General features: G+C 35.9%; 1 protein-coding gene across 1 annotated transcript; it reads right to left on the bottom strand.

The window, feature by feature from the left end:
- Positions 1 to 545: 545 nt before the first annotated feature.
- On the bottom strand, positions 546 to 1851 carry LOC149544992 (uncharacterized). Its single transcript, XM_089795507.1, has 2 exons — positions 1152 to 1851; positions 546 to 722 (listed from the first exon to the last, which is right to left on the bottom strand). The coding sequence occupies exon 1, from the start codon at positions 1809 to 1811 to the stop codon at positions 1197 to 1199; it is 615 nt and encodes a 204-aa protein (XP_089651633.1). The 5' UTR covers positions 1812 to 1851; the 3' UTR covers positions 546 to 722; positions 1152 to 1196.
- Between the last annotated feature and the right edge of the window lie 15499 nt (positions 1852 to 17350).

Below are 17350 nucleotides of genomic sequence, written 5' to 3'. Positions count from 1 at the left end.
AACTGTAACATAATCTTATAAAAACAATATCAATTTAAAATAAAAATTTAGACTTTTTCCCGACAATCATTATATAAATGATAACCTGCAATTAGACCTGTATAAAAGTGTAAATCGGTACATGTAAATGCATTGTCGTATTCACAACGCATCGTGCTGGTTGTGGATGGTTCAATATACTTTCACTTTCAACCAACTCTTTTAATTTTCAAGATAAGGCCATTAGATTTTTAAGAGTCGGTATATTCTGCAAAATGGTAGTTTGCTTCGTGTTCGCGGGTCAAATGAGAATATATCTTGCACGACACATCATATTTGTTATGTCCCCATGAAATAAAAATATCTACCTAATATTTCACTGTCTTCCGATTCATGTTGACTATGATGTCATGCGATATACTTCATCTCAGATCTCAGTTTGGCTTGTTTTCTTAAATAACCAATATTTAGTTGACATAGTAACCTTCAGTGTCTCGCTAAATGTTTTGTAAGCTCACGAAACTAAGGAAAGTAACACATTCGCACATATAAATGAAAGCCAGGTGTATCATAGGAAACTTGATTTGATTATTGCAAATGACTCTTGTATAGAATACAACATTGCTTATTTAGAAGAGGCTCGGACACTTCGATCTATGCCTTCAAGTCGTTCAACATTGCCTATAGCTAGCAGACTCAATGTTCCCATTTCGTGAGAGGATCAGCAAAAGATATAAGCTGACCTGCAAGAGCAAATGTATAACAAATCAAATTAGTTTGAATATGATCTGAAACACCTATTAAAATACATTGCAAAATTGAATTTAAGTACAGAGTAAATAAGAACTTATTGTAACTAATTATGAAGTGAAGGACTTTGCCACTTACAAGCAGCAGGGATCTTGATAAAGGACAAAAATTATACCTATACTTACTGTTTATATAGAGCTAATAAAATGCAAGCATTGCCCACTTATACATAGATTGCAGTAAAATAGTGGTTAGAAACAAGGACTGAAACTACAAAAAGATCACTTAAAGATAAAAGAGGCAAGAGACATTGAGGTGCGGAGGTACGAATCTATACCAATGTTGAAGAGAAGCTAGAAACAATAAAGAATATTACAGAGCTATATTATTGCTAATAAAATGAACATAAACCCGAAGCTTACCTCAGAACAAGAGCTACCAACGTTCCATGGCAGCACCAGAGCTGCTTAATATGGGGGAGGAGGAGACTTGTAGTGGTAGTGATGGGGAGGTGGGTATACTGGTGACTTGGCATGAGGAGGTGGATAAACTGGCTTAGGTGGTGAAGGAGTGATGACAGGAGTCTTTGGTGGTGAGGGGGGCTTGACAACTACCTTTGGAGGGGGTGGAGATTTGTACTTTGGTGGGGATGATAGTGGTGGCTTTGGAGGAGATGTTTTGGGTGGTGAAGGAGGAGGATGTGATGGCTTTGGTGGTGTGTAAACTGGTGAAGGCTTCTTGGGAGGAGAAACCTTTGGAAGTGGTGGTGGTGGGGATTTGTATGGATAAAGTGGAGGAGTAAGAGGTTTTGGTAGAGGCTTTGGCTTAACTACAGGTGGCTTTGGTGGTGGCTTAATGACAACTGGGGGTTTAGGTGGTGGCTTAACAACCGGTGGCTTAGTTGGGGGTTTAACTGGTGGCTTTGGGAGAGGAGATGGAGTGTGGACTGGTGGGGGAGGAGATTTGTACTGATATGGCTTTGGGGGACTTGTGTGGTATGTTGCATCCGATGTTATTGCTGTGAAAGTGGATGCCAGGACCAAAATAAGCAAGAGATTGCAGCTGAACCCCATCTTGCCCATCTCTGACCTACTGGTTAAACTACAAGGTCTGATGATCAAATGGGCTTGAGATGGTATTTATAGGCATATGTAAGAGGTTTCATTATGAGATACATGGTATTTGGTAGCGTGTGAAGTGAGCTTGGCTCTGTGATTGCATGTGGGGTTTTGCTTTTTCGCATATTTAATGAGAATTTGGCATGGCGTGCCATAATGCCTAATGCGGCGGAGTAAGTGATCCAGGCTGTTAATGCAGACTGTTGTGTAAGAGGATGAATATAAGCAAATGAGATTAGGTTGATTAGGGTGAGTATCGATGGTTTTCTCTTTTTGAAAGGTAGATAGAGCAGATTTGCTTACGTCGATCTCTGAATCTTCTTTCAAGACTAGGGAGGTGTGGAAGCGCCATTCCTCTCTGTCCACAAAAATTCCCCCAATGTTTTTCTTTTTGAGTCGAAATTAGCTGGCACTACCTAGTCGGTGGATCTAGTGTTGGTTGTCCCCAAAATCCAGTCAACTCATCAATTTTTTATTTTAAAAAGAGATTGTAGCACCGTCATCCCAAATTACACTTGCGTTGTGGTATACTTATTTTTTTCTATTAGATATAGAGAGATCAAAAAAAAGGTTATCCAGTACTCCGAGCACTACAAAAGAGGCAAAGCCTCAAACCGGAGTCATAGTAGCAAAAGACCAGTTAGAGAACATCAAAGAACAACAAAAACCGAACAGCCCAAGGCTAGTACAAGATATCACAGTACAAATCAACCCAAGCAGTCCAACCGAGTGGGCCTTCCATTCAAACAATAGTCTTTTGTTCCTAAATCTGGGACAGCATAAAGATATCCTCCTTCCTGGAATTACAGTTCCTCTTAATAACTTGGATCAGCTTCCAACACGTGCTTAAACATCCATAGATTATCCATAGTCCTTCGCCACTGATAGCCATAATTAAGATCGTGAACAAAGAAAGAAGCCTGCCCATTTTTAAGAAATCTACTTAATTTGTCCTTTTCAGTTACCATGGTGTTTTGCACCTGCAAGAAGATTTTAAAATGTGTGAGTTTTCGAAAAAACTTAGTAAGAACCCTTGGCTTACCTTGGTACTTTTCTTCATTCTTGCATTTCCAAATCTGCCAAAGAATATTAGAGGACAACATATTCCAAAAGAAATTAACATCCTTACTAATCCCATTAATATGACCAATAACAATTTCAATGATGCTCACACTAATAGGATAGTAAATATCAAATAAATTCCAAATTTCTTTAGCAAAAAGGCAATCAAATAAGATATGTCTACCTGTTTTAGGTAACCTACAAATATTACAAATATTAGAATGCTGATTATCTCTTCTAATAGGAAGTCTATCAATTAACAATAGCCATTTAAAATATTGAATTTTAGGCTCACAAGGACCTTTCCAAATTGAATTCAGCAACTTATTCCAAACTTTAATATCAGAAGAACAATACCAGAGTTTATTGACATGGGCAAGAATATCCACATTATGAGCAATAACCTTACAAATATTCTTAGCTTTAAGCTTATCTAAAACAACTTCGTTCGGCCACTTGCATTTAATGTATCTATAAGAGTCCACATGGAAAAGAGAAGGAATATCTTTGGAAGCTTGAGAAATTAAATTATATGTTTTCTTCTAAGATTGAGGTAAATTAAATCTAATCTTGAGATCTTCCCAAGGGATAAGAGAATCATGCTTGAAGATATCAACAAATTGAAAAATACCAGCTTTAGCCCAGGACTTGACAGAACACCCTTGGTAGAGGGCTAGGGGCTTGTTATTCAGGCTCAAATTCCACTAGATGGATCTCACTCCATGAAGGTGACAATCATTATAAAAATCCCTATTGATGATAAATTTTTGAACATGCTCCCAAGCTCGCTAGATGGATCTGAAAATAGACGACCCTTGGACCACAACATGGTGATGTTTGGTTACCTCGTAGTTATATTGAGTTGGAACAATTAAGTCATTCGTTCATATTTTCAATTTGGTTCATACTTTCACTAAGATAACTTTTTCAACCATTTAATTATTTGTAACAGATAAGTGTGGACTGTTTAAGTAAATATGGAGACAAATCTAATCAATGGAGTAATGTAACAATGTGTGTGTTGTGAAAAAAAATTAAAATTGCATATACTTGAAGAGCTTCAAGGTTTTAAGCTTTTAAGGTGTATTACAAGTATAATATTTGTGAAAAATTAATTGAAATGACCATATAAAGTATTAGAAAATATAAAAATACATTAGATCTAGAGGCAACTCTTAAATATGATATATCAATGGAAAAATTATGTTTGATAAAATGAGTCAACTTTGACTATTTAACACTTCTAGTCTAAGAATCAAGCCTTAGTGTGTGATGTTTAAGCATTCCCGATTTGGGAATATTTCAAATGGTTCTATTTTAAAAACAACTAATATATAAAATAATGATATTCATCATGAAAATTGTAGTCATTCTAGCATCAACTTGTTTCAATTTTCTTCTAATGTTCTTCACAAATTACATACTTTTACATTTAAAACATGTAAAGTCTAAACACTAAATATTATAACATTCTTCTATTAGTCAAATACCTTGCAAGTGCCAAAGATTTTACCTCAATTAATTGAGCATTATTGGTGAACTTTGAGGTTGATGATATGAGATATAGAGAGCCTGAAGATTGAGACAAGTAGATTGAATCTTTTCTATATTATTCAACAAATGAGCATTACATTGTGTAGATATTTTCCAATTTGGTAGCTAGATAACTAAGAGTTTGGTAATTGTTCCAAACTATTTTGTAGTTTTAAACTTCTTTCTAACAATGTATTATGCCAACAAATCCATCCACCAAGGTTCAACCCCTAGAAGGAACATTTTGACTAGGTTTGACCCCTAAGTGAATTTGATAGAATGGATCTCACTACATGTAGTTGAATAGTTGAAGGAGGTTTTTAGGTTAAATGTACATACTTACTCAAGTCATTCCAATCTGCTATATCTAAAGGCTTAGATGCTGACATCTATGTATGTTCACACATTTCCAACAATAAGAAAAAATAAATTGCAAGAGCCTATTAGAAGATGCGACTAGTTGTTGGGTGGCAGGAGGCCCATTGATTTAGAGCACTATATGAGCTTCTTTGTGCTCACAAGATTGAATAATACACCATCATTCATTAAAACCTATATATTTTCTAGATTTATCTTGCAATCCTCAATTATTTATGTCATGAAGTGATGGAAAATATAAATGTGTTTGGTCTTTGCATGGAAACTTAAGTTCTTCATAAGGGAGACTACATTATGATTATCACAATATTTCAATCCAATCTACAAACATAGTCACTTTAGTCAAATGACCTCTTTACAAGCTTGACTAGATGTTACATGCTCTACCTCTAGTGGAAATAGTGATCAAACTTGTCACTTAATCATCTATTTGATTGCACCACCATTATGAGAAAATGTGTGTGCACTAGGGGACCTTTGTCCCTCATCACCATTGGCCTAGTCTACATCCACAAGCCATAAATGCTAATATGAGGCTGATCTACTCTACCATGAAAGAATATATCTAATTTCCCTCAAAACTAAATCTAGTTCACTATTCTAGGATTAAATGTACAATGAGAAAGAACTCTTACTACTTGGTTAATGTCTAGTCAGTATGAACAATAACATACATCAAGCTTCCAACAACATTGGTAAGGAACTCCACTCATTTATTCCATCTTCAATTTGTGATGAAGGTAACTTAGGCATGAGTTGAATAATTTTCATCAAGTATTCAAAATTAATATGTATTAAGTTAAGAAAATCTATAGAGTGAAATCAAGCCAAGTTAATTTTTATTTCTAAGATTAAATCTTCCCAGCATTTTCACCTCCTCAAAGCATGCTTCTTCTATATTAAAGGATTTTTGAAAAAAATATCCAAGCTCCTTCTTATGATAGGTACATGTAGTGGTTTTGATCCCCTCTCTACATTGAAAAAGGGTATCCCTCCCCTTAAAGACTGTATTTTTTGTGGACATAGATGTATAATGTAACATCTTTATGGGGCACACTCTATATAGGTAAAACATGGTAATCTTTTAGCACTAAAATCAAATAGAATAGTCCTAACATAATATACCAATTGTGTTGAGCTTAGTCCTAGCTAATTGCTCTTCATACATAAAGTGCCACTACATGATTTATCCTTATCATTTAATGATATTGGAGAAATATTCAATGATATCTTTGATAACTTGATAAATATCTCTAGTTTATGTACCTTTAATGCATATTATTCAATACCATTCGTACTTTCCATATTATTTCATTGATGATGTTTTCACATGATACATTTCCTTGCACATTTATATCTCATTGTATTACACTAACTTCTATGCACTAGAACTCCCCCCTGTTATCTAACTCATTAGATAGGCTACATTGAATATAGTGAGATGGAATTATAATCACTAGTGGAACCTTATTGAGACATCAAACAATGTTCACTTTACATGCTGTAACATTATTCATCACTTCCATGGATGGATGCTAACTAAGTAATTAGATACCACAATACTGCCACAACAATAGGTAGATAATTTTAGTATTAGTTTTCATGTATGTGGAATTTGTAAGCTTTCTTTAAACTCCATTTTCATATTTAATATGAATTTAAAGAAAATTTCTTATTCACAATTATTTTTATTCCATGACAAAAGATACTCATTATTCTATATTATCTATTTTGTGTGATTATATAGAGTTCTCATGCCAAAAAAAAGGAATGCACAAATATTTCATGAAGGTCCCATTACCATTCTTGCAGGAATCCATATCCTTTTATGTTTGAATATTTACTTTTCATTTATACTGACAAATTTCAATTGTTTGACATGAATGTTCACCTTAAATTTACATATAACTCAAACTAGACTAGGAGTTACATCATGCTAAAAATTTCATTCCATTTTGGGCCCTTATTAATAGTATGTAATTTTTTTTAAAAAAAATCAGTAAATGACTAAAGCCTTTTTATTATATAGATGAAAATCGAACAACAATACAATGTTTCTCCATTCATATGAGAAGTGGTAGGAAAGAACATAGAAGAAAACCTCGAGTCTTGCCTAGGACTATCATCCTGTATAATTACAAATTAAAAGGGGCATACTCTAGTTTATTTTTACCATAATTAAAAAATATACATGACTATAGCTAATCATTAAAAATGTTTCAAGTGTGTTCATAAGTGTATTCCTTTGTTTCTTGATGCTCTTTTCTTGAAAATACCTGATGTGATAGTTTCTACCTTCCTTTACCTACTATTATTATATTGAAAACTAACATGAAAACATTAGTAGCATTAGGAAAATCAATATTTTCATTGATTTATCCCCTTGATTTCTAAATTACTAATATACTTATTAAAGATTATGTTTCCTTCTGTTGATCATAGATCCATTGGTCTAGTAAATATATTTATTAGTCTTGATATATTAATATATCCTCACCATCTACTCCTTTATTTGCTAGGTAATCTACCTTTTGGTTTCCTTCTTAGAATATATGTTGAATTTTGGTTTCTTCTAAAAGGTCTAATAACTTTAATACATCTTCTATCTTCAAATTTAACACCCATTTTGGGGTTTTCGATTTCCTTAAGGCATTAAGTATGATTTGGGAGTCCCTTCTATTATTAGTTTCTTTATTCCTAACCTTAAACTTAATAGAAGTCCTTCTTGAAGGGCTTCTAATTTTGCTAAATTGTTGTGATGATGTCCATAGGCTTGGCTCTTTTAATGAAATATTTCCCATAATCTAAAGTAATGATACCTCATATTCTTGCTATTCTGGGATTTCCCCTAGATGCTCCATTGAAATTCAATTTTGACCATCCTTTCAGCAGAGTCTCCCATTTGCAATCAATCCTAGCTTTCTAGTTTTTCTTATTATATACTACTGATGGATTAATGAGCTTTTTGATTTTGGTTCATTTCTCCATCCCATTATGTAAAGGATCTTTCCTCTTTTACTTTTTTCCTTAATTGATTATTCATGACTTCTATTATACATGCTTCTATTTTGTTGAGTAATGATGTTATATTGAGTTATAAATCACAAAATATACATTGGTTCCTTTCTTTCCAAATCTCCCATATAAGTATGGATGGGCTTGCGTTCCAAAGTTTTCTGTAAATTTTAAAAGAGCATCCATAAGTCCATCCTATCAAGAGACTCTCAAGATTCCTAAGTAGGGGGGAAGTCCAAAATAAGCTTTTGTTGGAGCCATTTCCAATATTGTTTTGCATATGAACATTGGAATAATAGTTGTTCTATTGATTCATTTTCTTGTTTACATAAATAACACCTCAAAGATCCCTCAAATCCTATCTGCCTTAGTCTATCTATTGTTAGAATCCTCTTTTGAGTTTTACCTAGAGGAAAATTACTTCTTGTGGTAGGCATGCTAAGTCCCAACAGAGTTTGAGAAGCATATTAATAGCTTTCCATCTTTGTGATTGTATTATTAGGTTGTATGCTCTTTTAACATTGTACCTTCCATCTTTGGAAGCTCCCCAGATGAGTTTGTCTCTTCTTTCTTTATGATTGACCTTTTGTTGTTTAAGAGTTTCCTCAAAAGTCTTCTTTTCTATAGGATGTTTATCTCTATTTTCCAAAGATTTCCATTCCCGTATATCTTTCCCATTTTCCTTCTGCGCTTTCTTATAATTTCTTACCTTAGTCCCCCATATATTTACTAATATATCTTTTACATTGGCTAGGATGCTTAAGCTATCTAGTGGGGGGAGTCCATCCCATGAATCTTCCCAGAAGAGTGCTTCTTCTCGTTTACATATATCCCAAGTTACATATTTACTAATAAGTGATCAACATTTTACTATAAAGTTCCAACTTTCTAATCCTTTTGATAAATTTCACATTCCAAAAGGGGATGTGAGATCTACTTCATTTAAGTATTTTTTGTATAGAGTTTTGACGTAGTGAGAATAATATGATTCCCAAATTTGCGTATCTTCCTATCAATCCTTGGAAGTATCTAGTTAGAAGATTAAAACACTTCGATTTCTTTCAAATACAATACCACCAATTACACAAAACTTGATATACTAATATCTACTTTGATACAAGTCTCACCAACTCTAGCTTACTTCCCCACGGACATACAGAAGGAAGAACGTTCAATATAAGTCCAATGTATGAACTTTAGATTTTCATTCTAATAAGCTGCGATGATATATGTTTATTCTGTGTGTTGAGATCTTCAGTCTGAATAGGCATTCCTGTGTGAACTTTTGGTCCCTTCAACCTGCACACACTTGTGCTCCTCTTGCTTCTTCATCTACCAAACCCATCCTCTAATACTTGCATAGTGTTTGGGTTCCATAGAGAAACCAAGCTCTCTCCATTGCTTTCTTCCTCTCCAGTCACGGGTTTACTGTCTAGCCATTATCTCTCCCTCATAAATGATGGTATTTGCAAAAGACAAGAATTGAATCCTCCTCACATTATCAGTTACAAATAAGAATGGATTTTCGGTATCTATAACTGATTCTTCTCTCACAAACCCAATGGTTATGAGGAATATGAAGGGACATCGCAATCCATGAAATATTCACTGCATTATTCCAATTCGAAATTGTTAGAGATAACCCGATACATAACTAATAGGCACTTAATATTATTTTCTAGAAAATTCTAGAAACCCGATTCGTAGAACTGTAACTTTCTTCCATAAAGAAACAAAAAGTTCGCAACATGAGCATATAAATGCTCCAATAGTAACCAAATTTCAATACTAAATGTATAAGAGAATAATGTAAACCAATAGGGATGTGACTTTGCAAAAACTGAAACTCTTTAAAATAACAAATACTTCCTTTTAAACATCATCTGCATATTACAAATTGATGGCTCTCTAACTTCCACAAGAGAGCCACTTAGAACTTCTCTCTATTCACTCCCTTCCAAAACTATTCTTTCCACTCCCCATCGATCGCCTACATTACATTATGAATGTCTATTTAAAGACCATCTTAACGGTTACAAACTGTTCGTTCATTTACTCTATGACCGTGCATATTCCCATTCAGAATTTTGGTTGAAAATGATGTTGGAATATTAAATGCATATTGACGTTTGCCCTTGGAGCCAAATGCTCACCTACCACCTCTGACAGATTGCACAACAGTCAAAAATTTTATTACGGGCAGCTGAGATTTTTTAAATTGAAAATGAGAGGAAAAATAATTTTGCTGAAGACAAAAGGAATGTTTTATCATTCATTCGACCAATCAGTTGAGACAGAGGAAGAGCTCAGAAGTTGCAGAGAAGATAGAAGGAAAAGTGATCAGCAGATCCATTGGTGCAGAGACAGGAGGAAGTGTTATTCATGCCTGTACTTGCACATAGTTCTACTTGTCATTCTATAAGTTTATAGCTTATTGTTTTCATTCGTCTTGTTGAAGCAGTGATTGCTCCAGGCATTATTGTATGTAGCCATTAGAGCTGCAAGTTTAATGTTTAGAGTTTGAAGCCTAAAGTTTTTGAAGTTTTATCAGTTTAAAGTTTTAGGGTTATTTTAGAGTTTTCTGGTTGAAGTCGAATGCTCCCAGATTTGTAATAGTTTGAATTAGAGTTGAATAGAAAGCAAGCAGGCATACTTGAACCCATTGTTGTCCTTCTTCTACTCAGTGCACTTTGGAAAGTTTATTTGAAAGTTTCAAGTTTTGAGTTTCTAGTTTTAATGGTGAAATCATTCATGCTGGAAGTCTATCACTCGATTTGCTCTTTAGTTTGAGTTTTTAATTTTATAGTCTTTACCGAGTTCAGTCGGTGCCTTCATCTACCGAGTTCCTCTCTACAATGGCTATCGACCTCACTCGGTGCCTTCTTCTACCGAGTTCCTCTCTCCAGTGGCTACCGAGTTCACTCGGTAATCTCTTTGTCTACCAAGTTCACTCGGTAATCTCTTTGTCTACCGAGCTCACTCGGTATCCTTTGGTTACCGAGTTGTGTGTCCTTCATTTACTGAGCTCACTCAGTAAACACTCCTACTAGTTGGTTTCTTTGGTTACCGAGCAATTTTTGGCACTCGGTAATAGTTGTTCCCGAGCAAGTTTTAGGGTTAGGTTGGTTTTTGTGATTGAAATTTTTTTTTAATATTTCTCACATGGTATCAGAGCTTTGAGGCCCCACATCCAAAGTGAGTTAGGGCATTTGTTTTCCGGGGATATTAATCATAATAGGAGATGCAGGAAAGATATGGCAGCAGCCACCGTCATTTAATGGACAAAATTATGATACATTTGCAAAGAAGATGAAAACCATTATGGTTGCAAATGATTTGTGGGAGTTTGTGGTTAATGGATTCAATGATGTGACTGATCCAACTCAGTATGCTGCCCTCACAAATGCACAGAAGACTCATTTGAAGGAGTTAAGGAGGAAAGATGCAAAGGCATTAAGCCTTATTGAAGTAGCAATGACAGAAACCATATTTCCTAAGATTGCAGCAGCATGGAATATCCTTGAGACAAACTTCAAGGAGACTAATAAAGTCCGTACTGTAAAGCTATAGAACATCAAGAGGGAGTTTGAGAACCTTCAAATGAAGGAGAATGAATCAGTTGCAAACTTTAGTTCAAGGACCTCCAATGTGATTAACCAACTAAAGTCAAATGGAGAAGAGTATCAAGAGCAAAGGATAGTGGAAAAGATATTGAAGAGTTTACCTCATAAATATGACAATTTGGTCATGACCATAGAAGAGGCAAAGGACCTCACTGTTTTGACTATGGATGAGTTGATGGGTACACTTCAAACCCATGAGCATAGGATCAATAGATCCACATCTTCTTCTACCCAAGAGCAAGCATTCAAGGCTCAATCAAATCCAAGAGGAAGGGGGAGAGGAAGGAATGGCTTAGGGAGAAACTCAAGAGGCAGAGGCCAAGGTAATGGAAGACAAATAAATGCTACAGCAGAAAGCTCAGGAAGAGCAGATGGAGCAAGTAGCTCACAAAATACTTCAAGAGGAGGTAAGAAAAACTACAACTCAAATAAGAGTAATGTAGAATGCTACTACTGTCATAAATATGGGCATTATGCAAATGAATGCTGGAAGAAGTAGAGGGATTAGTCAAGACAAGCAAATGTGGTTGATGTGAACATGGGAAGTGGACCCAATGCTGCTGCCTTCATCATGTGTAATGTTGGTGAAGAAGGAAGCCCTGAGGTTTGGTACCTCAACAATGGATGTAGCAACCACATAAGTGGCAATGAAACCTTGTTTTCATTCATTGACAAGAGTTTCAAATCAGAAATTAAGATGGGTAATAATGGAACCTTACCAGTTGTGGGCAAAGGATCTATTATGGTCCACACCAAGAAAGGTGAGAAAAGGAAAATACAAAATGTGTATTTTGCCCCTGGTATGAAGCACAATTTGATGAGCATTGGTCAGCTCATTCAAAATAGATACAAAGTGCTGATGGAAAATGACATGTGTGTTATTCAAGAAAAGAATGGGAGCAAAAATTTACTTGTAGCAATTCAAATGACCAAGAACAGAATGTTTCCTTTCAGGATTGAGACATGTTTTTCATCTCAAGTTTGTGCTACACCTCCCACACAATTAGCTCTAAGGAGTGTGATTGAAGACCCCTCACGGCTATGGCACCTCAGGTATGGTCATCTTTGCTATGCTAGTCTAAATTTATTGTCAAATAAAAGAATGGTAGAAGGTTTGCCACATATAGAAAATTCATGTGACAAGTGTGAGGCTTGTATTTTGGGTAAGCAACATAGGCTTCCCTTTAATTCTGGAAATTTTAGGAGGGCTAGATATCCATTAGAGTTAGTGCATACTGACCTAGTTAGTCCTATGCAAGTTACTTCAACTAGGGGGAGTACTTATTTTATGACATTCATAGATGATTTCAATCGTAGGACATGGTTGTATTTCTTAAAAAAACAAATCTGAAGCATTTGATAAATTTGTAGAAGTTAAAGCCCAGGCTGAAAGAGAATGTGGACATTATATCAAGGTCCTAAGATCAGATAGAGGAGGGGAGTATACATCCAATTCTTTTGTAAATTTTTGTAGGAAACATGACATAAAGAAAGAGCTCATAGCCAGCTATACACCATAGAAGAATGGAGTGGCTGAAAGAAAGAACATGACCATTGTTGAAATTGTAAGGAGCATGATGAAAGAGAAAGGTCTCCCAACTGAATTTTGGGGAGAGGCTGTGGCAATAGCAGTTTACCTAATTAATAGGTGTCCTACAAAGGCAGTACGTCACAGAATTCCAATGGAAGTTTGGTCACGTATAAGATGGACAGTTGAACACCTAAGGGTGTTTGGATGTGTAGCATATGCACATGTGCCTAAAGAGCAAAGGCAGAAATTTGATGAGAAAGGTGTGAAATGCATTTTCACAGGATATAGCCTAGAATCAAAGACATACAGATTGTATGACCCATTGAATAAGAAGATGATGCTTTCAAGAGATGTGGAATTTCTTGAAAATCAATCTTGGTATGGACAAATTGATGAGTCACCAAGCACTTCTAGTAAAGTGCCATTTATGAATGAAGAGGATGCTGATGAACAACAAGAAGAAGGAGCAGATAGAAGGAAAGGCAAGCAAACTCAGTAATTACTGAGCTCCTCTAGGCATGACCGAGTGTCAGAGCCAAGCAGCAATGAAGATTCTAATTCCACACTCACCTCCCTGTTACTAAGAAAGACCAAGAGTCTGAGAGAGATATACCAAGATGAAGGGTATGAAGATTATGATGAGAGTGTTAATTTTGCATTATTTTCTCATAGTGATCCAATTTGTTTTGAAGAAGCTATTAAGGAGAAGAAATGGTGTAAGGCCATGGATGAGGAAATAGATGTCATAGAAAGGAATGAGACATGGGAGCTAACTGATTTGCCTCCCAAGAAGCAAATGATTGGAGTGAAATGGGTCTACAAGACCAAATACAATGTTGAAGGCAAAATTGAAAGGCATAAGGCAAGGCTGGTAGTCAAGGGCTACAAACCATAGTATGGAAGAGCCTATTATGAGACTTATGCCCCAATTGCAAGAATGGAAACCGTGCATGTTGTCATAGCAATTGCAGCTCAACACAAATGGAAGGTATTTCAAATGGATGTGAAGTCTACCTTCCTAAATGGTGTATTGAAAGAAGAAGTATATGTGGAGCATCCACCTGGTTATGAAGTTGTAGGTGAAGAGAATAAAGTATATAGATTGAAGAGGGCTCTTTATGGGCTCAAGCAAGCTCCAAAGGCATGGTACAGTAGGATTGACTCATACTTGATGAGCAATGTCTTTAGCAAAAACAATGGTGAGCCTACTCTCTACATCAAGACATCAAATAGAAATGTTTTGATTGTTGTCTTGTATGTAGATGATTTAATTTTTACTAGTAATGACAAGGCTCTAATTGGTGAGCTCAAAGAGGTCATGAAAAGTGAATTTGAAATGACAGACCTTGGTCTCTTGAAATACTTTCTAGGCATAGAAGTAAAACAAATGCATGATGGCATTTTCATCTCTCAAAAAAAGTATGTAGGACAAATCTTGAAGAGATTCAAAATGTAGAATAGTAAGGCAGCCCCCATATCAATAGCAATAGGTCTGAAGTTGATCAAGGAAGACTCTAGCAAGAGAGTGGATCCAACACTATACAAGAGTATGGTTGGAAGTTTAATGTATTTAACTGCAACTCAGCTAGACCTAATGCATGCAGTAAGTCTGATTTCTAGATTTATGAAAACACCAAAGGATTCTCATTGGAAAGCGAGAAAGAGGATCCTAAGGTATGTGAAAGGTACCAAGGGATTTGGATTTTGTATACTGCAAATGATGATTTCAAGTTGGTTGGTTATACTGATAGTGATTGGGTTGGAAGTTTAGATGATAGGAAGAGCACTTTCGGATATATGTTCCATATGGGATTGGGTGCAATTTCATGGGCATCCAAGAAGCAACCTATTGTTGCTCAATCTATAGCAGAAGCTGAATACATAGTAGCAAATGCAATAGCATGTCAAGCTATTTGGCTAAGGAGGATCTTGATAGATTTGAATGAAAGGCAAGAGGATGGAACCACAATCTATTGTGACAACATCTCTTCAATTGCATTGTCCAAGAATCCAGTCTTCCATGGGAGAAGCAAACATATAGAGATCAGATATCACTTCATAAAAGAATTGGCGGAAAATGGGGATATCAAAATTGAATATTGCAAGTTTGAGCAGCAGCTAGCAGACATTTTTACCAAGCCATTAGGGATTGGAAGTTTTGTACACCTAAGATAGTATCTTGGTGTAGTTGATTTGGATCAATAGTGATCCTTGTTTGTTTGGCTCGGGACAAAGGGGGAGTGTTGGAATATTAAATACATATTGACGTTTGCCCTTGGAGCCAAATGCCCACCTACCACCCCTGACGGATTGCACAATAGCCAAAAAATTTATTACGGGCAGGTGAGATTTTTGAAATAAAAAATGAGAGGGAAAATAATTTTGCTGAAGACAAAAGGAATGTTTTATCATTCATTCGACTAGTCAGTTGAGACAGAGGAAGAGCTCAAAATTTGCAGAGAAGAAAGAAGGAAAAGTGATGAGCAGATCCATTGGTGCAGAGACGAGAGGAAGTGTTATTCGTGCCTGTAGTTGCACATAGTTCTACCTGTCATTTTGTAAGTTTATAGCTTATTGTTTTCATTCATCCTATTGAAGTAGTGATTGCTCCAGGCATTATTGTATGCAGCTATTAGAGCTGCGAGTTTAATGTTTAAAGTTTGAAGCCTAAAGTTTTTGAAGTTTTATCAGTTTAAAGTTTTAGGGTTATTTTAGGGTTTTTTGGTTGAAGCCGAATGCTCCCAAATTTGTAATAGTTTGAATCAGAGTTGAATAGAAAGCAAGCAGACATACTTGAATCCATTGTTGTCCTTCTTCTACTCAGTGCAGTTTGGAAAGTTTATTTGAAAGTTTCAAGTTTTGAGTTTCTGGTTTTAATGGTGAAATCATTCACGTTGGAAGTTTGTCACTCGGTTTGCTCTTTAGTTTGAGTTTTTAATTTTATAGTCTTTACTGAGTTCACTCGATGCCTTCATCTACCGAGCTCCTCTCTGCAGTGGCTACCGACCTCACTCGGTGCCTTCTTCTACCGGATTCCTCTCTCTAGTGGCTACCGAGTTCACTCGGTAATCACATTGTCTACCGGGTTCACTCGGTAATCTCTTTGTCTACCGAGCTCACTTGGTATCTTTTGGTTACCGAGTTGTGTGTCTTTCATTTACCGAGCTCACTCGGTAAACACTCCTACCAGTTGGTTTCTTTGGTTACCGAGCAATTTTTGGCACTTAGTAATAGTTGTTCCCGAACAAGTTTTAGGGTTAGGTTGGTTTTTGTGATTGAAATTTTTTTTAATATTTCTCACAAATGACACATAATGTCTTTTTTTGACTTATTACAATGCAAGTAACAATTTTATCTTTCGTAGCTATAATCGCATGACTTAGTAAATGACCCATAATTTAAAATGATATGTAATTTGATGGAGGAATATGGAGCCCTTGCACCATACTACCAAACTTAAAAGGTTTCCATGTCCCATGGAAATGTACTGGTGAGAATCTAAAAATAAATCTTCACCTCTACTACATCGATGCCTCTACTGCTTCATCTCTCTCACTATTAACTGACTCCCATCTATGGAGTTATGTTGCTGCCTCTAATGGTGCTTCCCATTTCATAGTTAACTCCTTTGTGCTGCATCACAACCATTGTCCCTCACCTGGGAGTCCCTCATGCCTCTCTCTCCAGTCTAGTGGCAACCCACAGCAACCTGCAAGACCATCCCATGGCCTTTGGTAAACCTTCTTGTCAACCTACTTGTAGCTGAATGAACTAGCACCAAATCTGTAGGCATAAAACTTATAACACGAACCAAAATGATAACCACAATACTGCCTAATGTAGATCCCATCTACACACTTAGAATCTTTTGAGCTCTGATACCAATCTAATGCAGTGAGAACAATATGATTCCCAAATTTGCATATCTTCCTATCAATCTTTGGAACTATCTAATTAGAGGCTTAAAACACTTCCATTTCTTTCAAATACGATACCACCAATTACACAAAACTTGATATACTAATATCTACTTTGATATAAGTCTCACCAACTCTAGCTTACTTCCCCATGGACATACACAAGGAAAAACCTTTAGTATAAGTCCAATAAATGAACTTCAGATTTTCATTCTAATAAGCCATCATGATATATGTTTAAATGAGGTCTTCACTTTGAATACTCATTCCTCCGTGAACTTTCGGTTCCTTCAACCTGCACACACCTGTGCTCCTCTTGCTTCTTCATCTACTGAACCCATCCTCTAACACTATCATATACCATCCGTATTATTAACCCATTCTGCTACATTTTGTTTTGAAGGTAATCAGTTCCATAAGCATATCCCCGATTCTCATCACTAT

This window comes from Cupressus sempervirens, chromosome 8 (assembly GCF_028749045.1).
Source record: "Cupressus sempervirens isolate cs-2001-9-10 chromosome 8, ASM2874904v1, whole genome shotgun sequence".
NCBI lineage: Eukaryota > Viridiplantae > Streptophyta > Pinopsida > Cupressales > Cupressaceae > Cupressus > Cupressus sempervirens.
This window is presented reverse-complemented; position numbering and strand designations above follow the sequence as displayed.

What these genes read in the sequence shown, in the direction of transcription:
- LOC149544992 (XM_089795507.1), bottom strand. Translation starts at nt 1,811, where the DNA reads ATGGGCAAGATGGGGTTCAGCTGCAATCTCTTGCTTATTTTGGTCCTG.